Here is a 25,976-nt window from a genome sequence, read left to right as displayed (position 1 = left end):
AAGTTGTCATTTCCAGACACCTGCCTAGAGGTGGGCATGTCCCCAAACACATTTACCCTGGTGGCTGCTCCATCATGGCACAGCCTCCTCACTACAACCAATGGCTCTAACTGCTGGGTACGAAGAGGTTGTGTTTAATTTAAATCTAGGAATAAGCAATTCCTATCAAGCCCCTGCTGAGTGGTTCTTTAAAGTGGTACCTCCTAAATACATTTCAGCTTGTGATTTGGCATAATAAAAAACATTAATCAAGGCCAGCTCTGTCCCTCTTTACAGTGTGAATTCAGGCAAACCCTTTGCCTTCGAAGCATTTCAATTTCCCATCAAGGGGATACTTGTTATTGTGCTTATCTTGTGGGGATGATTGTGAAAATAAGGGAGATCCCTAAGTGACATACTAACATTTGAATACATATAAACTGTCACCGGTGTCCAGTGCCACCTGCAAGTGATGCTCCGACTGGCTTCAGTAGAGGAATCATTTCTGCTCTTCCTCTTTTTGCCTCAGCCCCATCCAGGCCACATTTCTAAAGGCCAACCTAATTTTAGACCTTTCTCAGGGTTACAGATAACCTCTTAAACAGCTTAATCAGAATTTTAACATGGAAATAAACAGTAGCTTCACATATCCAACTAGAAATTGGATAATTTAGGGGACCAGGAAGCAAAGCAGTCTCCATATAAGGAGAAAATAGCTCTCCTCTTTCCCAGGTGCCCCTAGGGATTGCTGCTAGCTTGGAGGACCTGCTGTGATTGACAGGGGCACCAGAATTTTTCATCCTTTCAAACCTCAGCAGAGACGAGACAGAAGCCCCAATTCCCTTGTAGAAGATGAAGAAAACGATTAACCCAGGACAAGGAGGACAGCAAGCTTCTCTGAAGAGACACACTACAAGTCCTTCTCATCTTTGGAGATCCTGTATCCTTGCTGCAAGAGACACTGTTCCCAATGCACACGCCTCAAGCCCTGGAACATATTGTCACTGCATTTTCTTAGTTGGGAAGGAAAATGGAGATCAGCCCTCAGTTTTTCAAGAGCACCTTTTCCTTGGGTGATAGGAACCCTCAGCAACCAAGCTACTAAATATTTAGATTGCAGGTCACAAGGACCCAAGGTTACATTGGAAGGAGGCGTAGGCAGTTAACCTGATACCAAGAAGCAGCTGGCTGTGGCCCAGGCCCTGCTCAGTGTGATGTTTACATCGGTGAGGTCACCTGAACCTCCCAGCAAACAAGGTGAGTTTCAGGAGAAGGCTATTTCCTGACACACACATTTTTAATTGTTTTATCTATGAGAATCCACACAAACTTGGGAGATTAAAAAAAAAAAAAGGCTCTAAAATGAAACCTGTAATGGTTTAAAAAAAACAGCAGGTCTACCACCCCTCCATGAGGGCAGCAGAGGTCTAGAACTGTGGTGTCCAATGCCAGTGGTAACATGCCATGTGTAGCTATTCACATTTAAATTAATTAGAACTAAATTTAAAATTTAATTCCTGAGTCACACTAGCCATGTTCCACTGGGGTCAGAGTCTGCTGTGCTCCACTGTGCTGACACAGAGCATTTCCATCATTGCAGAAAGTTGTGCGGGACAGTGCTGCTCCAGATGGTCAAATCTAAAACACAAAACAAAACAAGACCCATGAGCCAGGAAAGAGTTTGGCTTCCCAGAAGCTGGACCTGCAGAATCCACAATGCAATACTTTGCATACTGCATCTCCTGGCACTTGTTGGCTTCCCTGTGACCCAACTGTCCCTGAAAGCTGGCTTGATTTGCATTTTGTGTTTTTCCTGTGACCTGGTTATATTTGCATGTCTCCTTTCCTTACCTGTTTATCCATCCTACTCTTCCTGTGAAGCCTTTAGCTTCTCCTCTTTCAAAGGGCTCTTAGGGAGTTATTCTCCCATTAATCTGTCAGTGTCAAGCCACTAACACCCTGAACAGTGTCACGAAAGCAGCCACAGCTTGGGACGTGGCATATGTGTTCTGTGAGTCATGCTTGTAATCTCCAGCTTCTGCGGGTCTATTGTCAGGTTCCTTGGGGGCCGGGCCTTCCTTCCCCTGGCCCCAGGCTGCGCGCTGATGAGGCGGTCACGCCTGCACACACTGGCTCTCACTGCTAAGGGCCCTGCCCTGGCGCGCTGTGAGTCATCTCTCACACCTGGTGTGGTGTTTGTCACAGCCGCCCTCTTGACTTCAGAGCAGATCCTGCGCCCTCGAGGTGCACCTGAGTGATAAGGCAGCTGTGCACAGGGCGTCTGGAGCAGGCCGCGTGCGTCACGGAGAGGGAATGTGCAGCCCATCTTCTGACAAGCGCGGATCTGTGGGAATTATCCTTGGAGCTTGTTTTCCATTTTGGCTGTTGATCTGTTCACTGCAGTGTTCCTCAAACCCCTCAGACTCAAGATGCTGGATGCACCATCTCCCCTTAAATTGGTTCCTCTTCCTGATATTTTAATTTCTGCCTGAGCCAGAATTCTGCAAGTTGTCTTAGACTCCTCCCCCTCTTCCTTCTGCGCCTCCTCACACTTCAGAGCAGTCAGACACAAAGCCTGTCTGTCTTATCTCCTCTCTTGACTCTGCCCATCATCACTTCCCTTTGCCTGGGCCCTGTCTTTGTTTCTTTCTTTTTTTTTTTTTTTGGTCTTGATCATTGTAGATCCGTTCCTCTGGTCATCTTATCTAGAAGCAAATTGGATCACAACAGTCCTTTATTAAAAATTCTTCACTACTTCCTCATGGTCTTTGGGATCAAGTTCAAAGACTTAGCAAGGCACTCAAGGCCCTCGTTGGCCTGACCCCTGCAGACACCCGGCACATCCTCAACTCTGAGGGCACGCCCTCTGTGAAGAAGAGTATCCAGGGCTTCTCCTGGACATCCAGTGGCTGTTCTTACCCTTCTTGTGTGTTCTCAGGACACCCCTGAGTACATCTTTTACCATGGGTACATCTTGTCTGCCTCCTCCCTTAGACTCAGAGGTAGTCACAAGATGCCACTGTTTACTGTTACATTTCCAATACCTGGCAGGAAATAGGGGCTCAATACTTGATACCTAATGTATTAGGGATGTGCACATATTGAAAGTCACAACTGTATGGACGGAACAGCCAGAATAGTGATCTTTACCCTGCATGAGAGAAGACAAAGGACAACATTACTTTGAATGGAGAGTGCTGTATGACCTGGCTTTGAGATTATCAAGAGAGGAGTGTGGTTTGGTGAGACTGCCAATCGACAATGACCAGTTTGGGCTTGAAAATTAGTCGGTTATGAACCACAAATCCCTGAAATGCTGGTGACCAGAGTAAAAAGCTAAATTCCTGGTAGACCATTCTGCCAAGAGACAAATGACTTCTTTCTTCAAGCCTGGGTAAGTTCCCTTGGTCACAGGTAGGCAAAACACACAAAGACATCAGAATGCTGGGCTGTGGCTCTCAGTCAACAGAGGAAACTCGGCCCAGAGGTGACTCAGGACTTGCCTGGACTTTACAACTGAGGTCATCCTGTTGTGGTTGAATGTTCTGCAGGATAACTCACCAGACCGAACTGGCTAGTTCTTTTATGATTAGGTTGTAGATGCATACTGGGTACAGGCCCCTCTCCAGGCAAACCAGCCGCTGGAGGTCTGAAGGTTGAAGCAGTAGGAATGGAGCAAATGAATGATAACTACCTGCGCCAAAGCCAGCGGTGCTTCATTTCTCCTTTACTTCTGCACTTTGTCTGAGTCCCACTAGGTAATTTAAAAATAGGGCATGACATTCAAATGAGGCAACTGTCAGTTTAAATTGTGATTGGTTCCAGAAAGGTGTCCTGCCTCTTTCAACAGATAAGACAACCGCTTCCTTCCACCAGGGTGATTCTGCCATGTGGCTGAGTTGATACCAACACCAGTTGTGATCCCTGTTCAGTGAAAATGTTGGTGCCAAGAATTGGTGGCCTCTGACCCAAAGAGCTCCCTGTGTCAATTAGACTTAGCAGCTCAGAAATTGCATGAGAGAAGATTATGATAAAATATCTTTTTTTTCTTTGTATGTAATAGCATATATTTCAAGTTTACTACATTTTATTAAAATTACGTACTTTTAAAAAATGGTTCCAATTAATCTCTAAAACCAAAAAACTTGTTAAAAACCAATTAAAACTCAGATATCAAAACTTAAAAATGTTTCAATTACGAGATAATAATATTCAGGTGCATACCTGCACTAAATATATTTTATAACACCTGGCATTTCATCCTAAAACAGTGTTTTATATTGCTTTATTCATTAAAATTTATAATGCAATTATTAATTAAAAATAAAGCAAAATTAAAAAATAAAATGCAAAAATTATAAATCACTGTGTATAAGCCACTGTGTTGGGTACTATGGGGATATAGTAATGAATAAACCATGCCTCGCCCTAGGGTAGTTTAGAGTTGGTAAACTAAGATGTTATATAAATAAATGCCTGCAGATTTTAAGCTGATCCTAACTCATGGTCAAGATCTGGGGAGTTGGGTATGAGGTGGGGAGCTGAGGCAGGGAGGATTTTCCAGGAGGAAGGAAGAGGGCCTAAATCAAGGCTCATCTGGGAATGGCCAGCGTCCAGTCTCCCTGCAGCAGGAAATGTGTGTCAGCCCTCTTTCCAGAGCTTCCCTGTGACTCCTTGCCATAGGGAAGGCTGCCTCTTCACTGATGATGTTCCTACCTAACTGTCCTCCAGGGGGCGCTCTCCTTGCCACTCCAGCAACCCCACCAGGAAGCAGGAGGGAGTCCTTGCTCCCCAGTGCTGCTCCCAAACCATGGCTCCCCTTGCTCTGTTGGTTTATGCTGTTTCACTCCAAGGCCTTCCCCCATTGTTCACCCCCATTAGTCTCCTGGCCACTCTCCTTTATTCAATGAAAGGCTCTGGTGAGCAGTTCAGTCTCTGTCCACCCCATCTCCTGATTTCCTTGCCGACTTCAGCAACCACCTGGATAACCCAGCCACACCCTGGCTCCTCAGTTCCTGATGCTTCTCAAGAGCCCTGCTCCATTCTGTTCTGCTGCACCTATCCCCAAGGCACATCCCTGACCTCTGATGTCACTCCCAAATGATCCTGTCATTACTGCTCTCTAGACTTCCCAGCTCTGCGAATCCATCACTTCTAGTGTGACATCTTTGACCTCTTGGGAATCTCTGTTCCATTGGGATTCTTCTCCCTTTGCCCTATGATCACCCTGCTCTGTACTGGTATCTCCTTTCTAAGCAACCTAAATTCTGTAATTTAGGTTTGAATTCTTTGCATAATTCTTTACCTCTTTTTTTTTTAATTTTTTATTGTTGGTTGTTCAAAACATTACAAATTTCTTGATATATCATATTTCACACTTTGATTCAAGTGGGTTATGAACTCCCATTTTTGCCCCATGTACAGATTGCAGAATTACATCAGTTACACATCCATTGATTTACATATTGCCATACTAGTGTCTGTTGTGTTCTGCTGCCTTTCCTATCCTCTACTATAATTCTTTACCTCTTTGTAACTATTTATTCATTTGTCTTTTTTCACACCTGTCGTCAAGCTCTGCATATCCAGGCTCTGGGCCTATATTCTGGTCACTGGCTATTGCTCAAGAAAAATCACTCCACTTTTTGAATAATGGTGTCACTGAAAGGTTACAGCCACCAACCTCCTGGAACTCTCCTCAATGCTGCCCAGTTACTCTACCCAACTCTCTTCCACCTCAAACCTCCTTCCTTCTCCCTAGTCTTCAATCCCTTTTCTCTTCCACCCCACACCATATACCCAGATTCTAAAATCAACCTCTGTACCTGTGTCAGGATCCACCCTCTTGCCCTTCTCAGGACCTTACTTAGTCCCTCCCTTCCCCGCCTGTACCTCCAACTTGTTACCAGAGTGTTCCCATCAGCACGTAATCGTAATCTAAGGCCTCTCACCAAAAAAAAAAAAAAGAGAGAGAGAGAGATAGAGAGAACAGAACAGCCCTTCCTTATCCCACACTCCCCTCCACTTATTTCTTTTTCACAGCCAAAGTTCCCAGAAGAATCATTTACACTGCCTGACTCCACTTCCCCACCTCCTACTCACGCCCCAGCCCACTCCAATCTGGCTTCACACTCCTCATTCCACAGAAATGGCTCTTCCTCGAGCCACTTCCACATCCCTGAATGCTGCAGATCTCTTTCCGTCCTCACCGCGCTTGACCTTGGGGCAGCTTTGGACTCTGCTGGCTGCTGCCTCCTCCACATGCTGCCCCCTGAGCATCTGCAAAGCCGCTCTCCCCCTGGCTTCCTCCCTCATCTCTGGAGGCGGTCTCTCATCTCTGCTTCTCATCCTCCTCCAGCTGGCTCCGAATCCTGGGATTCCTCGAGGCTCGGTTCTCTTCCACTCTACACCAGGGGTCTTAGGCTATTTTTGTGCCACAAACCTCTTGGCCGCGAGTGCATCCCTTTCTCAGAATAATATTTCCAAATGTATAAAATAAGATACACGGGCTTTCAAAGGAAACCACTTTTATTGAAATAGTCATCAAAATATTTTTAGAAATTTGTGATTCAGTAATATGTGTGCTTCCTTATTAACACTTTAAATAACAAGTGATGGGCGTAAAGGGTATTTTGAGACATCTGCAATGAATTTAATGAGATGCGAAAATATCTGTGATTGGTGACAAAAATCACAGGTCCTGCTAATACTACTTGTGTGGTTTGTTGCCTGCATTCATAGATGAGAGATCTGCTTAGATTTCAGGTACAGGTTAGTGGAACTTTAGAAAGATATGATTTTTTTGTTTGTTTTTTGCCATCCAGTTTCATGGCAAAGGCTTTTCTTCCCTAAGAAGCTGTGTATTCTAGTTATCTCATAAACGTTTAACTGCCAAAGTCAAGATGTTAATGACCAGTGCTTCCCAAATCTGTATTTCCAACCTAAAGTTCATTTTTGATCTCCAGATCTAATTGTTTCTATATCTACTGGGGTGCCTCAAAGACACCTCAAACTCAGCAGGCCCAGGTCTAAAGTTCCCACCATGACCCTTCATCCTTCCTTCTATGTAGCATCATTGGAATCTGACATTTCCTCTCCACCTTCCCTCTGGTTCATCACCAACTCCTATCAATTTTGCTTTCCCAATGTCTTTTTGATCCATCTGTATCTTTCCCAGCAGCACCAGCTCCCTTGGTGACCGCAGTGGTTAGATTAGATTATGTAAATTGTAACCTAATTGTAACCCTCACGCTTGACTCCTGCCCCACGTCTCCTTCCCATACCACAGGCACAGCCGTGAGAACAAGTGGAGCTCACTACACCTCATTTGCTTGCTGAAGCCCCATTCTGTGGCTTTCAGAACCAGGACCAAAACTCATCATGCAACCAGCAGGGCGCTGTGGGCCCGGGCCCTCCACAGTGCTCCCTCAGCACCCGGGCTTGGTATCCTCTTATGTTCTAGATGCTTCCTGCAGCCCTCACCCTGCCTCCTCACTGTGCCTCAGATCTCAGCTGAGGTCCCTTCCTCAGGAAGGTTTTCCCTAACCTCCCCTGCCCCAACTAGATTAGGACCCTCCTCCCATGGTCTTGTGTATTTTCTTTTTTTCCCCCTTTCACTTATGACTCTTGGAATTTTATGCTTATTTAATAATTATTTAATCTACCTCCACTCACAGAATATAGCCCTTAAAGGGTAAGATCTTGTTTTTACTCACATTCTCTCGTCCCCAGTGTGAGAAGTTATATTGTATTATAGTTTAGCTGATATGGATTAACAGGTGGTAACTATAGGCAGTTGAGGTGTGGCTAGAGGAGGCAGGTCCCTGGGGGCATGTCTTTGGGGTTTATATTTTGTCCCTGGTGAATGGAGCACTCTCTCTGCTTCCTGGTGGCCATGTCCTGAGCCACTTCCCTCTGCCACACCCTTGCGCCATGATGTTCTGCCTCACCTTTTGCCCAGAGTTTTGGAGCAGCCATCTATGGACTGAGACCTCGGAAACTGTGAGGTAAAATAAGTGTTTCCTCCTCTAATTGTTCTTGGCAGATCTTTTGGTCACAGTGACAACGAAGCTGATTAAAACACATTGCCTTCTCCTTGGAGAGGTTCCTTTTCTGTGCAACAGCCTAAAGCACCAAGTGTAAGACCACTTTCAAATTTATCTTTGATTTTGGTGGTGCTGGGAATCAACCCCAGAGTCTTGAGCATGCATCAAAATTTATCTTATATTGACTCCTGTATTGATTGTTGGTTTCTTGTTGCCACATGATACCATGAAGGGAACAAATTTTTAATCTAATGTAATAAATGTTTATTATGGACTATATGTCTTCACCATTCTTTTGAATAACCCAGCCACATGCTGGTAGTGTTCCCACAAGGCATCTAGTTTATCCTACATCTCTAATATCTATATATCTATATTTCTGTTCCATTTTCCCCCAGAATTTTACAGTGAAAGCCTGCAGACACACAGAAAAATTGAAAGAATTGTACAGTAACTATATACCTAGCAGCCAGTTTCTATATTAATTATTGGCATTTTGCTATATTGGCTTTATTCCACATCCATCCATCCATTCATCCATTCATCCATCTTGTATTTTGGTGTGTTTCATAGTAAGCCACTGTACTCTGCAGCCCTAAACACTTCAGCAAGGACATCATTAACCAGAGTTGCCTGTTTGTTTATGGGTTTTGCGGTTTTGATTATTCATTTTGTTTTTTCGGGTTTTGTTTTAGAGGTTAAAAAAAAATTACTTGCAGTGAATCATTCACATCTTAAAGAGTAATGCTTGGTGAGTTCTGACCATGCATGTGCATGCTAACCAACCCCCACCTATCAAGTTCCCACTACTCTCTGAAGATCATTCCTGCCCCTCCCATCCAGCTATGCCCTGTCCCCACTCGGAGATGACCACTGTTCTGAGTATTTTCACCACAGACTTATGCCTTTTCTCCTTCTGTTCTTAAAAGCCATTTTCTTTGAGGTCAACTTTATGTCATCTCTTAGAAATAGGTAGAATATACATTTTAAATAAATTAGATAAATGAACGAATCTGTTTAATAAATTTTAATTACGATCATCTCCAAACATGACAAAGTTTTTTTTTTAAAGATAACAGAAAAGTTGTATAGAAACTGATATTCTCATATACATCTTAAATGTAAATTGATACAATATTTTTGGAGGATGATTTAGAAAAAAAATTTCAAATCTTTGTGATGCTTTTAATCTAGTGATATAATCCCCACTTTGGAGACTTAAAGACATAACTAGAGATATATTGAAATTTACAATGATATTCTTCATAACAGTATTTATCATAACAAAGAGTTGGAAGGAACCAACAAAAGAATTATGATATTCATACAAGGAGGAATATATTCTAAAGACAAAGAGAACTTCAAAGAACTAATAAAACTTACTTAGCAGATTTATTCCTACAGTCATATTTGCATTATAATTCTGAAATTGTTTCATGTTTACTGCAGGGTAAAACAAACGAATAAACATAAATATAATTAAGGAGTAAAGATTTTAAATATGAAAGAGATACAAATACAGAAGTAATGGAAAGCCTTGTAGTGTTAAATTTTAATTAGAAATATTGCTGTGGATTCATAATTTGTTAAATACATATTTCTAATTCATTCCAGTGGAAGGATCTAGAAATAGTGCCTCTCCGATGGCAATGAACACACCTAATGCTTTCAACTAGAAGGAAGCAGAACTTGAGAAATAACTGACTCTAGGTCTGAGGCACATAAAGTACAAGACAGACTATGATGTATATATATATTTTTAGTGGACACAATACCTTTATTTTGTTTATTTATTTTTGTGTGGTGCTAAGGATCAAACCCAATGCCTCACAGGTGCAAGGCAAGTGCTCTACTGCTGAGCCACAACCCCAGCCCCAGACTATGGTATTTTATTGTACCAGAAAACAAAGAAGTACTCAAAGACTTGCTAAAAGCTACCTTCAACAGACTCTCACCTTAGGTTTTAGCACAACCTAAGCAACAAAAAATTTGATGAGCTAGTCAAATGAAGCATATCCTTGAGACCACACTATTAATTAATTAATTAATTAATAAGAGGAAAAGGAGAAGGAAATGAACTTCTTTAGAGAAGGATGCCAGCTAGTAAGTGTAGAAGAGACGTAGAATTAGAAAATCATCATTGGCTGCCCTAGTGCAAAGCACATCAAAAGATGCTCAAGTCATTGGGTAAGAAACTGTTTGGAAATAGGCCATTCAGCAAGTGTCAAAGAATCAACCCACAGACAACTTGCTGGCTACACTGGAGGATGTTCTAGAGAATCCTGACCTTATCCTGGAGCCCAAACAGCATTAGCAACATTAGGACCACTGAGCAGTGTGGCTGCCAATGTGATTGTCCAAAGAAAGACACTAGCCTGGCATGGTGGCATATGCCTGTAAACCCAGCAGCTCGGGAGGCTGAGGCAGGAGGATTGAGCATTCAAAGCCACCCTCAGTAGCTTAGCCAGGGGCCTTAGCAACTCAGCAAGGCCCTGTCTCTAAATAAGATATTCAAAAGGGCTGGGGTTATGGCTCAGTGGTTAAGTACCCCTTGAGTTCAATCTCTGGTACAAAAATTAAAAAAAAAAAAGAAAGACACCACATCATCTATAAAATATTCATATGCAAAATTATTAACCTGAATTTCATTAAGAGGCAACAAATTCAGGACATAAGATATTTTGTGTGGCAGCTGGTTAGATGGTAAAAATCCTGAAAAAGAACAAAGGGCAGAGAACAATTCTAGATTAGAAGACGAAAGGGATATAATAACTGCATGCTAAAAAAGATATCTTGGGGACAATTGGGTTTGAATATGCTCTGTATATTAGGTAATATTATGAAACTATTAAAGTTTCTTCGGTAAGATAATGGTATTGTGACTTTGTAGGCAAATGCATGCTGAAGTATTTAGGGCCAAAGTATATTGGAATATGGCCACTTTGAAATTATTCAGAGAAAGAATAGGAAAGAGAGAGAGAGAGAGCAAATTGACAAGGTAAAAAAAATGTGGTTATTTAAACTATTTTTTCAACTTCTCTATAGATTTGAAAATTCTCAATATGGGTGAAAAAAAGTATAGAAAGGTGTCTATTGCTGCAATGTATTGCTAAGTGAAGCAGTATGTGTGGCGCAATTTTGTTTTGTAAGAAAAAATCATCTTTATACCTACGCATAATAGTACACGTTAAGGTAATGTTGGCTGCTGTAACAAAGAGACTAAAAATGCACTGGCTCAGTCAAGACGGAAGTTTATTTCTTGCATATGACAGTCCTGGTTGGATGACCTCGGCAGGCTGCTCTTCTCTATGGAGACTTCCAGGGACTGAGGCTGCTGTCTTCAGAATGTGACTTTCCAAACTGCCATTCCAGCTCACAGGAAGGGGGCAGGCAGAGGTCCAAGACCAGAGATTTTCTCTGAAGTAGACTGCTCACATCTCTTCCGCCCATGCTCCCCTAGTGAGACCTTCCTCCTGAGGCCCTGCTGCACAAGAGGCTGAAAAATTCAGTGCTAGGTGGGCAGCCACATTGCAGCTTTGACTCCTGCAGCTTTAGCAGGGATTTCAATAGAAAGCTAGTAGTCTCCTTCATGGTCATAAAAAATGTCTTAAAGAATACAGACCAACCCGTTTGCAGTTTTTATTTCAAGGTCAAAAGATTTTTGAGTGTTTTAATATTCTTTCTTTTCTTTTCTGGGGTGTATTGTGATACTAGAGCTTGAACTCAGGGTGCTTTACCACTGAGCTACATCCTTGGCCCTTTTTAATTTTTTTTATTTTGAAACAGGGTATTGCTAAATTGCAGAGGCTGGCCTTGAACTTGGAATCCTCCTGTCTCAGCCTCCCAAGTCACTGGGATTACAGGCATGTGCCATTTCCCCCAGCTTAATTTTCTTTTTTTAATGCTTGTCTCTAATTTTCTGCTATAAGCATGCATTTCATTGGTAACAAAGAAAAAAAATAGATTTTTAAAAAATAAATCATTGAACTATGGCAATACATGCCTACCCATGTTTATAGCAGCACAATTCACAGTAGCCAAACTATGGAACCAGCCTACATGTCCATCAATAAATGAATGGATAAAGAAAAATGTGGAAAATATACATCAGGAGTTTTATTCAGCCATAAAGAAGAATGAAATTATGACATTTGCAGGAAAATGGATGGAACTAGAGAAAATTACATTAAGCAAAATAAGTCAAACTCAGAAATTCGAGGGTCCTATGTTTTCTCTCAGATTGGAAGCTAGAGAGGAAGAAAAAAAAGAAGAGGGAGCAGATCTCATGAAAATCAAAGGGAGATCAGTAGAGGAAAGGGATCAGGGAGAGGGAGGAGGGCACTGGGGAATGGTACTGGCCAAATTAGATGGTTGTATTATGTGCATGTGCAAACACGTAACAACAAATCCCATCATCATCTACAACTATAATGCACCAATAAGAAAGTATGGGAAAGGGGCTGGAGTTGTGGCTCAGCGGTAAAGTGTTCACCTAGCATGTGTGAGGCCCTGGGTTCAATCCTCAGCACCACATAAAAATAAACAAGTAAAACAAAGGTTTTTTTTTAAAAAAAAAAAAGTATGGAAAAAATAAACCATTGAAACAACAGAGAGATGGGGCTGGGGTTGTGGCTCAGCAGTAGAGCGTTTCCTAGCACTTGTGAGGTGCTGGGTTCGATCCTTAGCACCATATATAAATAAATAAAATAAAGGTATTATGCCCAAATATATATATATATATATATATATATATATATATATATATATATATATATATATATATATATATATAAAGAAAAGAAACAACAGAGAGACTATTTCACTGGCAAATTTGCAGGATGCTTTGTTTTCTTCCTCCAAAAGAAGCAAATTAAGGTTCCACTTTAAGCAATTTTTTTTTTCACTCAGAAACCTTTAGATGGACTTGATTCACTGTCACATTGATTCTCAGAGCTCCCGGCAAGCAGACCCTCCCTCCACCCCCTCTACTCTGGCCCCTGGACTGACTGACCAGGAGTCACAGTGTGATTCCACTCCATGTTCACATGGCTCACATGTACCTCCGGCATCGCTGGTTTCTGCTCATGCTTCACTTCCCAGCACATACCATCAACCTCTCTTGACTTCTCATCTTTTCTCAGGCATTTCAATAGCTTGAGCATTGGATTGACCCAGTTTATCACTTAATTCAGTGTGGTTTTGCGTTTGGCTTGTAAGGCATTACACTTGGGTCTCCCAGCTTATGCTTCTGGTTTCTATGTTCCTGCAAGTGCCTGGTGCTCAGCTGAAGACGTAGCAGGTGTATATGGTGCTTCTCGTTGCCTCCCATGTTTCACGACCTCTTATTTTGAGTTGGCAGCATTTTCAAGGATGACCTTCACTGGAAGGCCAAACCCTTCATGTTGCTCAGAGTCTCCTCTCAGCTTAAAAGGAGACTATAAATTCAAATAAAGATGAAGGGAACATACATATTAGCAAAACCATATCTGAAAAATACCCAACTCCGGGGAAATTTTGATGTGGTACTAAGCACTAGCTTTTAGTGCTCAAATGTTTAAAATCCAACCATTTTCTGCCCACATACTCTTCTTTACCCACTGCCCACCACACAGAACCCATTCCTAGGACATCTGGAGAACAATGAACACAAGTGTCCCCAGTATTGAGAAACCCAAAGCATGTACCCGTGTCAACTGTGGCTTCTTCAACATGCCAATGGTTAATGTACATTATAGGAAATACCTAACAGGCATCAGAAAGTATGTCATGCTTGCTATTTCTGTAGTTCACTGCCTCTGGGCGTTCCATAGTGGGATGAATAGTAATTGCAAAGCAAGTTCTAAAGTCCCACACATACTCCACTTTCAAGAGCAGACCCAATGGTGACCAAATGTTAGGGAGATTTTAATCACTGAGGCCACTCAGGAGAGAGCCCCAGATGAATCATTCCAACCTTCTAGCATGCGAATCAGAAGTGTGCAAGCAGGAGAGAGTTCTCTAGAGAACCTGATGCCATGATGGTTATGTCTACGGCAGCCCAGCTGCCTCCAAAAAGCATCTTGTGGCAAAATGAAGAGCAAGAGCTTTCAAGTTGACCCTGTATTGACCAGCCTCCCCTGGCAGCCACATCCTTAGGTGGAAAGACAAATAAGCTTAATTTGGACTCAGGTGGGGGAAGACCCAAGCCGGAAGGAAAAAAAAAAAAGCTATTGATTGCTCTTATTTGTTATTGTTCCATTTTACAGTTCTAGTGACCTCTAAATGTCCTCAAAACATGGGAAGGCTTTTGCTGCTCTTAGACTTTTTTTCTGGACAAGAGAAAGTTTAACTTGCTTGGTGCTAAAACCACTCCATGTACAATACTGCTCCATGTAGAACATGCTTTATATAAACTTCTTTGATATGTAAAGGTATCCATCCTAACCAGAGTGCCATTTATGCATCCTAGCCTTAATTCCCTAAGGCAATTTTTATGTTTGCAGCACAATTTGAATGTGGGCTTTGGGGACAGCACTCTGAAGATACTCATTTGCACACATGGTCCCTAGTCAATGCTAGTCACATGGTCTCATGTCCCAGTTTGACTGCCGAAGTTTACTTCCTTGATCACGGTCTTCACAATCCCATGGGACTAAGTTTATTTCAAATGTAATAAACACACAATCTTTCCCTGGCTCCAGCCTAACACTACCCTTAGCCTCTTCCCTCTTCTTCATCAGTCGTGCCCTGATCCACCCTGCATCGTATGATCCACTCAGCTCAGCCTTCCATCGCTGACACCCGGCAAAAGTGGGTTTCAAACACGTCAGTCTGTCAGCGCTCAGCCACACACCTGGGGAGGGCGGCAGCGGGCGTGCCAGCCCAGAACCAATTTCCTGGGTCTTGGAAAGGAACCACCAAAGAGAGTTGGAAAATAACTTCAAGTCTTTTCTGTCCCCGCCTCCTCCAGTCTACCCATCCTCTGATCAGCCTTGTTCATCGTCACCTTACGCTTTCACACTCAATATTGCCACGTCCCAGTTTTTAAAGCTCCTCACATTCCCAAGGAGATGCATCCCACTCCCCTGTCCTTGTTTCTCCACCCTCCAGGAGATCTCACTTGAACCATCACAGCGTATCCAAGTCCTCTCCTGCTGCCTGGTCCCTTAATCACACCTCTTCTTTTTCCATTAAAAGTCTCTCCGAACTTTTTTTTTTTGGGGGGGGCAGCTAACCAGGGATTGAACCCAGGGTCGCTTAACCATTGAACCACACCCAGCCCTTTTTAAAATATTTTATTTAGAGACAGATTCTCATTAAATTGCTTAGGGCCTTGCTAAGTTGCTGAGGCTGGCTTTGAACTAGTGATCCTCCTGCCTCAGCCTCGCGCCCACTGTGCCCCATCATTACAGGTGTGCACCATCACCCCCAGCTTTCTCTGAACTTTCTTTTGGGTGGGGGGTGGTACTGGGGATTGAACTCAGGGACACTCGACCACTGAGCCACATCCCCAGCCCTGTTTTGTATTTTATTTAGACACAAGGTCTCACTGAGTTGCTTAGTGCCTCACTTTTGCTGAGGCTGGCTTTGAACTTGAAATCCTCCTGCCTCAGCCTCCCAAGCCACTGGGATTACAGATGTGTGCCATTGCACCTGGCTTTCTCTGAAGTTTTTTTTAAAAAATAACTTTATATTTATTTTTATGTAGTGCTGAGGATGGAACCCAGCGCCTCCCACGTGCTAGGCAAGCACTGTACTGTGAGCCACAACCTAGCATCCCCGCTCTCTGAACTTTTGAGAGAGAGCTGAGCCCTGGGCAAAATAATGTATTTCCTTTATTATGTATCATACCAGAAGGGAAAGTAAGGGATCTTTGGAAAGACTTAAATACAAAAATAACAATACTCCAGAAAAAAATTGGATGGATTGAATCAATAAATTATTTTAGTTAACATGGTTTTATGAAGGTTTTTATCAAATTATCAATATTAAACATATTCATGTATTAATAGGTTGGGTTTTTGTTGTAACTTGTCATTTGGTGGGGTTTGTTGTTGTTGTCGTTGTTTTAGGCTTTGACTCTGAATGATAGAGCTGGTTTTCTTCCCCGCAAAGAAATAGCAATGTGCTGCTGCCTCCACCTCCATGTGACATTTCAACTCAGGAACATATGGAGAAGAAGTGAAAACTGTAATTTTCAAAATTATAAGAGGAAAATACAGGTTTTAAAAATCAACTTTAAGTCAAAAAGTTTAATTATTGCTTGTTTGATAATTTCTAAATATTATTAAATGTTTGCTCTTAGAGCTTTACTGTCTGAAAAAAAATGCACCATATTTTCTTAAGACTGAAGGAATTTCAACTGGCTGTTTATGACTATAATAAATATATGGCCTGTAGAGAAAAACAAGAGTGCTGTGGAGGAACTGACCCACCTCTCTGTCCATCTCTCTTTGGAAGAGGCAAACTCCAATAGGATTTTTCACTGAAGTCTTTGGCTTTGGTTTCACCCGTGGGTGGTTAGTATTTAGTAATTAGCTTGTTAATTTTAAGGGTGGCTGGATGTGAATAACTAATTATAAAAGCCAACAGTTACATGGCCCTTACTGTGTTATATTACATAGTGCTATATGCATATCTTATCTCAGTTAATCCTCATGAAACCACAAAAAGGTAGGTAGATATTATTGTTCACACGTGAGAAAATCAGACTTGGAAGAAAAAACAAAAAAAACTAGTCACACAATTATTATGTTCCAAAGGTGGGATTCGCTCCTAAGAAGCTAGGTGCCTGGGTTTTAAATACCACATTTTATTGCTGGAATGAGTTTACTACAACTTCTCCCACCCAAGGATCATCCTCCCCAGATAGCACAGTGGGTTTTCACCAAAGGATAGAGGGCCGAGGACATGAGCGACGACAGAAGAAGCTGAAATGCCTTGCTTAAGATTGCTCAATGAGGCAGGCCTCAAACGATCCATTAGTGCATTCCTAAGTATTAGTGGTCTCGCTACTGTGACTCCTGTCTCCATCTGACCAAATCACACACTTCCGGTGGCAATTTCTGGAGTCTTAAGAATGATTACCACCTGGAAGTAAGGGTGGTTGGAACCAGGAAGGCGGAGGATGTGCACAGAAAACAGGTGCACATCCTCCCCTGACAGGCTTGGTTTGATTGGCCACGCCCTCTTTTACCTCTTTAGTGCTCTGGAGGCTCCAGGTAATGAATGGGTGAAGGAAGAATAAACACAGGCTTAACACACACCCAATAAAGAGGCTCTTTGCCAACCCCTCCCAATTCCCCATTGCCTGGGGGCAGGCCAAAAATCCCAGCCCTGGCTGGGGGTGATGGGGATGGATCCACTCACTCAAGCAGACTCCTGTTCCTGATGCTCTAGTGCAGGAGTTGAAATTCTTAGCCTGGAGCCCTGCCTTTCTGGCCACTGGAAAGAAAAGGTTGAAGTGCAGGCCTCTGGGTGAGCAGACTGCCTGACCATCTAAAGTAAAGCAAGCTGTTCGGGTGGGAAATGTGTTGGAGAAATTCTGCCCCATATTCACTGCTGCTCTGCTTGGGACCCAAATCCAGGCACTGTGGCTTCCATCACCCGCTTACAATGACAGTCTTAGGCATCATAACTAAAATTTGCCCACACTTCCTTTTCTGAGAATAGAGAACTCATCTCATGCTCAGAAATGACCCTAATGTTTCATCTTAGACATGTCAGAATAGTTCTCAAGGATTTCTATTAAAGTCACACAATCAAAAAGGAAAAAGGCAGAAAACAATCCATTCATTATGTCTTGTTCTCTTCCTGTCCCTTTATCTGAGGGTGGTGTGTTTTCTGAAAATACATGGAGTCACAATAATTATTTGTCTGAAGGCTGTATCCAAACACTAAATTTAAAAACATGATTTATTGTCTTGAAATATAATGATCTGTCTACCTGTGGATTTATAGAGACTTCCATATGGAAGACTGACAAGTAGAGGGCTTTTTAGAGTTTAGTTTGTCTTGTGTTGCACCCAATAATTCAAAGCTATTTGGAATATTTTCCTGAGTCAGGAGCCTGTGAAATGAAAATGCCGCGACTGTCCACGAGGACAATGAGCAAGATCAATACAAATTGCAGCCGCTGGGGAGGTGCCGGGGACATTCATTTAGCAGCCTGTGTCTGCAAAAGTCCACACTTACAGAGGGCTTTCCAGTACTGGACTAATGGGCAATGTAGGGGAACACCCTTAGAGTTGGGGGTGGAGTGAACCCTTGTGATTTTGTCTGGTGCACAGCATCTGGCCCATCAAACAGTGCTAATACCAGGTCCTAAAGTCATAAGGCTGTACTTAAATCACCCTGGAATATCAGGTTTTTGATAGTCACTTATATTCTTTCCATCATTTCTTTGGTGGGTATAAATGTGGCAAAGTATAAAACCGTTGAACGCCTGGATAATTTTTATCGCATCTGCCAGGCTGTGTTGAGATATTCTGACACCGCAGGAATCACGATTTATCCACGCATAGATTTATGCTGACTTCTTTATAGAAGACTGACAAGGAGGAGACTTTTTTAAGATTCATCTGTCTTAGGCTGCATCCAATAATGCAGAATATTGAAACGGAGGCTTGATTTAATCAGTCTCCACCACACTATCGCGATTTCCTTTCCGCGTCAAGTATATGATTAACATAAAGAACATCTTCCCTCACCCACCCCCAAAGTAGTTCAAATAACAAACTTCAAGAAATTTTAAAAGCACTGTTTGTTTGTTTCTTTCTCTCCTTGTATAGTAGCTTTTAACATGAGCTACTTATTGGTCATTGAATTATTAAATGCATTCTTTTCAGGATGTGTTGCAAAACAGACTCGAATTCTTTCTTTTCATAATATTTTACAAAATAACCTCATTAACTTTGCCATTATTTCTAAGTTGATACTCTCATTCCATTAAAAAAAAAAAGGAAAAAAACCTCACAAAAGGGCTCATTGAACACGGGAAGATGCTTCAGCATCGTTGCTGGAGGGGGTCCCTACATTCACCTCATTTCTTTTTTCTTTACCTAGCAAAGGTGACCTACTTGGCCACTGATACTCAGACATCTTTCATTTTCAATAGAGTTCTGGTGAGGATGATTCTGTAGCTGAATCCAGAGCATCTAGCAAGATATGCGGGGTTAAGTGTGAATCCAAACTTCCAGCAATTGACCAAACATCAGTCAAGCAAAAACATAAGAGTACCATGACTCCAAGGAAACCTGAGAAATCATCAGAAACCACTAAATCCCCTTCAGGTGAGTGGCTGGTTTATTGAAATTCACAGCATCTAAAAATCCCTGCCTTCACGATGACAACAATCAAATTAGTGGTATTGGTTAAACCTGGTGTTTTCCAAGTGACTAATTCCAATTTGGGGAATGATCCTGTACACATGGTAAATTCCGCAGTGACCATCAGGTCAAAGAGGCATGACTTATGCAGAACAAACTGTCTTCTTGCCCTTTTCTCAAGCCAATTATCTGCTTGGTGTGGCAGTCCCCAGAATTGCTGCCTTTATACCCTTCTTGGGGGGATAAAGGCATTTGGTCCCAGGTATTAAGTTATGACTGAGGCCAGAGGAGCTTTCAAAAGCATCCAAATGGCATAATTTATAGCTGAAAGGGAAACTAATAAAGTCCTCCAGTCCTGTGTTTGTCCTCTCTGGGAGCAAAGGAACTTGATAAATCCTTCCTTTTTGTGCAGTTTGGTAAATAATTCACTCTTTAGCTGTGATTCAAATCACGGACTGGTCTTTGCACTAGGAGTGCTAAAATCAACGGGAAGATTAGAGTCCCTCAGGCTCATTCCCATCAAAGCCAACATCTATAGGACAAACTTGAACCCTCTGGGAACCAGTATAAGTTGGGGTAACTAGGCAGAGAGTTCTGCCTTCTGGGAAGGAATCCAAACTAACTGCTGAAGAATTCGTAAATAACTGCAATTCATTAAAATCCAAATCACAGCTACTTCCTAATCCTAAATAGCTTCTGTCATGCAACCACCCGTCCAGTTAAATCTTAATGCATTTTTTAGAAAATGTCAGCTTTCACTCAGATTAACCACCCACATTTTATTGCTATAATGAAGTAAAAACCAAATTGACTTTTTTTTTTCTTTTTGTGGTGCTGGGGATCAAACCCAGAGCACGTACTCTACCACCTAGCTGTACCCCCAGCCCTCAACTCAACTTCTATAACAATGTACTTTCAGGCAAAGCCACATCTCTTGCTCCTTATTTAATCAGGGAAAAGTAACACCACAGTTAATTTCTCACTTTAAAGACTTTAGGCTCTGAATTCAACTGTCTTAAGGCCAAAATAAAGTAGAGGAGGTCATGCTGCAAATATTTCAAAATACAAGTTATAATTTATTGAATTGAGTATATCTTAATTGCAAAATTTTGAGTGTAAGTTTAAATAATATGGACTCCACTCATTCAATTTGACTTTTTTGCCTTCTTACTAAAAACTGGTAGCTGTTGCTTTGTCATCTTGGGAGTGAAAACATTAAAAGGAACTGCTGAGGCCCACTTGATGATTTAGTGTGTCTGATTAATACAGATGTTTTTTCAGATTGAGCAAACTCCATATGGAACTTACAGCACTGACAAAAAGAGTGAATTAATTCACCTTCCATTCTATGAAAAATCAAATTTGAAGAATTACCAGACTGAAAAACATCAAGGTTTAAGCAAGAGAGCCAAATTGGCAAAAAGACATCTTTTTCATCAAATGAGGAATGTCACTTATAGTAGAAGTATTTACAAACTGCCAGCTTCACTGTCATATCACGGCCTGAGCCTATATCCAAGACCCGGTAGTCATGCGCTAGACAGGAACCAGCTGCCTGTCCAGCACAGCAGTCCTAGAGATTGATGGCAGTGCCAAATCAGGTGTGCAGTGATCTGCATTGATCAAGAAGCTGCCTAAAAGCAAAGTGCTAGTGTGTTCCGATCCACTCGTCCATTCCTTTAACTCGTGTGGACCCACCCTTGGAGTTCCCAGTTAGCGTAGGAAATGAGAGCCCACTACTGTGGCAAGAATTTAAGCTGAGTCTGTTCAGGAAAAATTAAGCTGGGCGTGGTGACGATGCAGACAATTGAAGTGAATGCTCTGCTGTTGCAGAAAAAGAGGAGTTGTTTCCTGAATTATCTGGACATTGAGCTGATCCACTAGTTGAATGCAGTTGCCTGCTTTTCTTCATTTCCATATAAAAATATTTTTCTTAAGGCATTTCGGGAATCACCCCAGTTTGGCAGTGCAAGGCCAAACCTTCTTTCCAGTTCAGACCTGAAGCATCAAACACAGTGAAATCCCTTTGTGACATCTACTTAACAGGCCAGCTGTCCTTCCATACTGTGTGAGGCCAGATTCTTCCCAAATAAGAAGAGTGTAGCTGGGGAGTGTGGCTTGCCTTACCATAAACCTGTGATGATAATCCATGCCCTCTAGAACCCCTGAAATCACTACTAGCAACTCAGGCCCATTGAGTGCCCTCCACAAACAGATTCATAACCAAGAAGGCACCAGATTCTTACTGTTCTTCACACTTGTGTCCATTGGAGGTCACACGTTTAAGTTAAGTTTATGGTTCCCTGGAACTGTTTCTGGATAAGTTGACTTGTGATGCTCCTTGTTATCTCCCTCTGTGCGGCAGGGTGAGTGGTTGATGGGCAAATACTTTGGAATTAAAATGCTTATTAATTAATTAAAATGCTGGATGGGTGGTGGTGCATACTTGTAAGCCCATTGACTCTAGAGCTAAGAAAGGAGGATTGCAAGTTTGAGGTCAGCCTCAGAAACTTAGCAAGACCTATCTCAAAATAAAAAAATTGGGGGCAGAATTAAAGTCAGCCTACTGTATACATGCATATCCATGTTTATAGCAGCACAATTCACAATAGCCAAACTATGGAACCAGCCTACATGTCCATCAATAAATGAATGGATAAAGAAAATGTGGTATATATACACAATGAAGTTTTATTCAGCCATAAAGAAAAATGAAAACTATGTCATATACAGGAAAATGGATGGAACTTGAGAACATTATGTTAAGTGAAATGAGCCAAACTCAGAAAGTCAAAGGTCCTGTGTTTTCTCTCAGATGTGGGGGCTAGAAAGGAAAAAGAAAGGGGCAGATCTCATGCAAAGTGAAGGGAGATCAGTGGAGTAGAGGAAAGGGACCAGAGGGAGGCAGAAGGGGAAGGAAAGTGTTAATACTGGGGAATGATATTGGCCAAATTAGATTATTTTATTGTGTGCACGTACAAATATGTTAACAACAAATCTCACTATTACATACAACTATAATGTACTAGTAAAAAAATGGCAAAAAAATCATATATGTGTATGTATTCAAAAAATTTAAAAGGGCTTGGAGTTCAATCCTCAGTATTTTTTTTTTAAATACTTGGATACCTTCTGGTCCCCATGTCATGTTTGCTGTGTACTTTTTGGCAAGTAATTTCTCAGTGCCTCAGTTTCATCATCTGTGAAATGGAGAAGGGATAAAAAGAGATCCCATCTGCTGGGATTGCCAGGAAGAGTCAGTGATAAGCACACTCAGCCATTAGAATAGCACACAACACTGTAACCACTACATAAATTATAGCATTATGATACCTCCCATGTGAAAGCAGCACTTGGTACAGAAAAACATTATTTTCCTTGTCTAAAGCTTATCCCCACCCCACCCCCCTATTTTTTTCTCTTCACAAAAATCAGAGGTGTATTTTTTAAAAATCTCTGACATAAATGCAGGTACACATACTTTGACTACACTTTTTGAGTTTCCAAAGCATAACACAAAATGGAAAAAGACCAATAATCAGGAGTTATTCACCAAGCCAAAGATATGCTTTGTCTCCAAAGAGGACATGGAAAATTCAGGCAGTGTGTCAAGACCCACTTGGGTCTGATGTGTAGCTGACGCAGGATCCTTCACAACCACAGTGAACACTGGTGTGGGTGAGAAATACGCCTCGCAGAGTTGCATGTATTTCAGGCTTCTATGTGGGCTGGCGAGCTGCAGAGCCGTCAGCAGGCTCAGCAAATGCAGGGGTACAGGGATGATCGGGAGGCTATGGTGGTCTCCAACTCCCTCCTGCTCTGAAGACCTTTGCCAGCCCCAGCCTGGGTTGGAAAGGGGCCTCCTCTTTCCCTTCCAGGACAGGAAGAGGCATCCAAAGGCCGTTGTGCTGTGGGGTTCTGGCTCCTGGAGTCCTGCAGTGCTCTTGACCCCAGGGCCAGGCACATGGGAAGCCAGTGTGCCCTCTCCTGCTCTCTGCTCTCACCTGGAGCCTGGGCAGAAACCCCCAGTTATGTTTCAGGAAAATGGATCTGGATGGAGTCCTGGGAGGCTGCTTCCAAAATCTTGCCCTTTAAAACAAAGCCAAGTGTTCTGAAATCATCCTCACTGATTATTGAGTTCAATGTCAGTCATTAACCAGATTCAGATTTGCAGGCGGAGTGAGAGACCTATCCTGCCTCACTGTAGCTTATCTTGAAGACATGTTCTTGTAAAACTAAGCGAGAGTGGTGAATTCGGGTTTTAAAAGATAGAAATCTAAAATAACTGCGGTCTCTTTTGGATTGGGAAATATTTAAAGAGCAGCCTGGGAGAGGAATTTGAGGGCAAATCCTGAAATCTTCATAATTTGCCTTGCAAATAAATTCTATTGAAGATTTTCTCTGAAAGGCCAAGATGAATGGGTTTCCCAGCAAGTCAAACTGGTGTCCAACAACAGTCCAAGCTATCTGCCCAAGTCAGAAACAACAAAACAATATAAATGAGAGAACAGAGAATCATTTTTTTTACAGAAATTCATGATTCTCAATCCCTTTTTACAAATGCTTCTGAGACAGAGGGGCTGGGAGGTATCACGGAGCCCAGAATGTGAAATCTTGGCTCAGAATCCTGGCTCTACCACTTTATAGCCTTATAAATGTGAGCTGGCAACTTCCCAACTCAGTCTCCTCATCAGTAAAATGGAGTTACAGTGTTGCTACTTCACCAGGCAGATAGAAGATTAAGACCCTGGGTATCAGCCTTTGGTAAAGGTAGAACCCCCCACCCGCCCTAGTCCTTCCACTGCTTCCAAAGCCTGCTCCCAACACCACCTGCTAGGCTTGGGCAAAGTAGTTTGAGATGTGAGAGTGTTATAACTTAGTTATAAAAAAACCTTAAAGTATTTGATCACTGAAGAAGAAGGCATGCATTTACTCAGTACCTATGGGGAGGTTAACAGGTCCACTCAGCTGCTCCCCACCTCCAGTTCCCCATCCCAGGGTGCATGATACCAGGGCAAATTGGATTTTCCACTCATCACTCATTCACTTGGTCCTTCATTCACTGCTGGGCTCTGGGGATAAAACACACAGACCCTGGGCGGCCAGGACACCAACAGGGCAAACAGTGCAGTGCTTGCCCTGACCAAGGTAAGTCCTGAGAACCTGTGGGAAGGAGTGAACAAGGTGAGACTCCTGAAGGATGAGATCTAACCAGGCGAGGAGAGCAAGGAAGTTGTGCCCAGCAGGAGGTGCTGAGCTTGCAAAGGCCTAGAGGAGAGAGAGATGGATAGACAGACATCAAGGAGCTACAAATAGTCTAGGGTCTTGGGTCTCCACACAACCCCAGACCAGTAGCAGAAGCATCACCTGAGAGCTTATTAGAAATGCAAACCAGAAGCCAGGCACAGTGGCGCACATCTGCAATCCCAGTGATTTGGGAGGCTGAAACAGAAGGATCACAAGTTAAAGACCAGCCTCAGCAACTTAGCAAGGCCCTTGGCAACTTATTGAGACCCTGTCTCAAAATTTAAAAAATAAAAAGGGCTTGGGAGGTGGCTCATGGTAAAGTACCCCTGAGTTAAATGCCTGGTACCAATAAATGAATAAACAAACAAATAAAACACAACCTGAGGCCCCAACCAGGCTTGCTGACTAGGAATCTGCACCTAATAAGATCTCAGGGATATTCACATGCACCTGTGAGTTTGAAAAGCTCTGGTATAGATAGAGTCAGGCTGCAAATTAGGAAGTGTAGAATATAAAGTTTAGGCTCTATAGGACCAGGTCCCCAAGGTCCTTGAATGTCATGCTGAAGGCAATGGAGCATTGGTTATCAAAGGGGACTATGCAGGGAAGTGATACAGTCACACCGGATTTTTTTTCTTTTCTTGTAGTGCTGGGGATTGAACCCAGGGCCTTGTGCCAGCGAGGCAAGCACTCTACCAACGGAGCTATATCCCCAGCTCCCAGACCAGATTTTTCATGTTGATTCTGGCCATAGCAAGGAGCAGGGACCAGTTGGGAAGGTGAGGGCAGCCAGACCCAGACTGCAAGAGACCAGACCAGCCTTGCAGTCGACCCGGGGAGAAATGAGAGCAGAGAGAATAGAGAAGAGGGCATGGGCTTGAGGGATGGTTAAGGAAGGAAGCCTAGCAGAACCTCGTGACTTGGAAGTTGGAATCAGGGAAAAAAAGGAGGAATCAAAGAGATCTCAGGGATCTGACCCAGAAAAGTAAGCCAGTGGAGGCTGCCTTTGCCAAGGCTGAGGAAGCAAGAAGAGGGTGGGCCCCCTTCTGTGGTGTTGTCTTTGAGAAGCAAGAAGGATAGAGGGTAGAAATGCCGGGTCCCCTGTCTGCTGTTCATCAGGGCACTCCTGCCACTTGAGGGAATCCAAGGGCCTCAGCGAGTCAGAGGGGGTTGAAATGGCAAGAGTGCCTCCTCCCCTGTGAGAGTGGGTGGAGCCAGAAGACAGGTGACAGAGGAGATTTGGGAGGAAAGAACAGTTAAAGGAAGAATAGAGGAAGACAACCGCCCAGAGAGAAAAATGACTGAGAAGTAAACCACTCTGGGAGACAGGTAGGAAGGAAAAGTAGATTATATCTGCTTGAATCTATGGCAGAGACACTCCTGAGTCCTTCCATTGGAC

At 42.7% G+C, this 25,976-nt stretch overlaps 1 protein-coding gene across 2 annotated transcripts in view; it reads left to right on the top strand.

Annotated features, from left to right (window-relative positions):
* Positions 1-25,976, top strand: part of Marchf10 (membrane associated ring-CH-type finger 10) — an 81,527-nt gene that overhangs the window by 12,885 nt on the left and 42,666 nt on the right. Inside the window, exon 3 of one of the 2 annotated variants that reach the window (XM_027946336.2) lies at positions 19,120-19,294. In XM_027946336.2, coding sequence (XP_027802137.1) covers positions 19,120-19,294 — 175 coding nt within the window. Of the gene's footprint in view, positions 1-19,119; positions 19,306-25,976 lie in introns of both variants that reach the window. The other variant, XM_027946333.2, reaches the window with a different exon arrangement.

This window comes from Marmota flaviventris, chromosome 17 (genome assembly GCF_047511675.1).
Source record: "Marmota flaviventris isolate mMarFla1 chromosome 17, mMarFla1.hap1, whole genome shotgun sequence".
NCBI lineage: Eukaryota > Metazoa > Chordata > Mammalia > Rodentia > Sciuridae > Marmota > Marmota flaviventris.
This window is presented reverse-complemented; position numbering and strand designations above follow the sequence as displayed.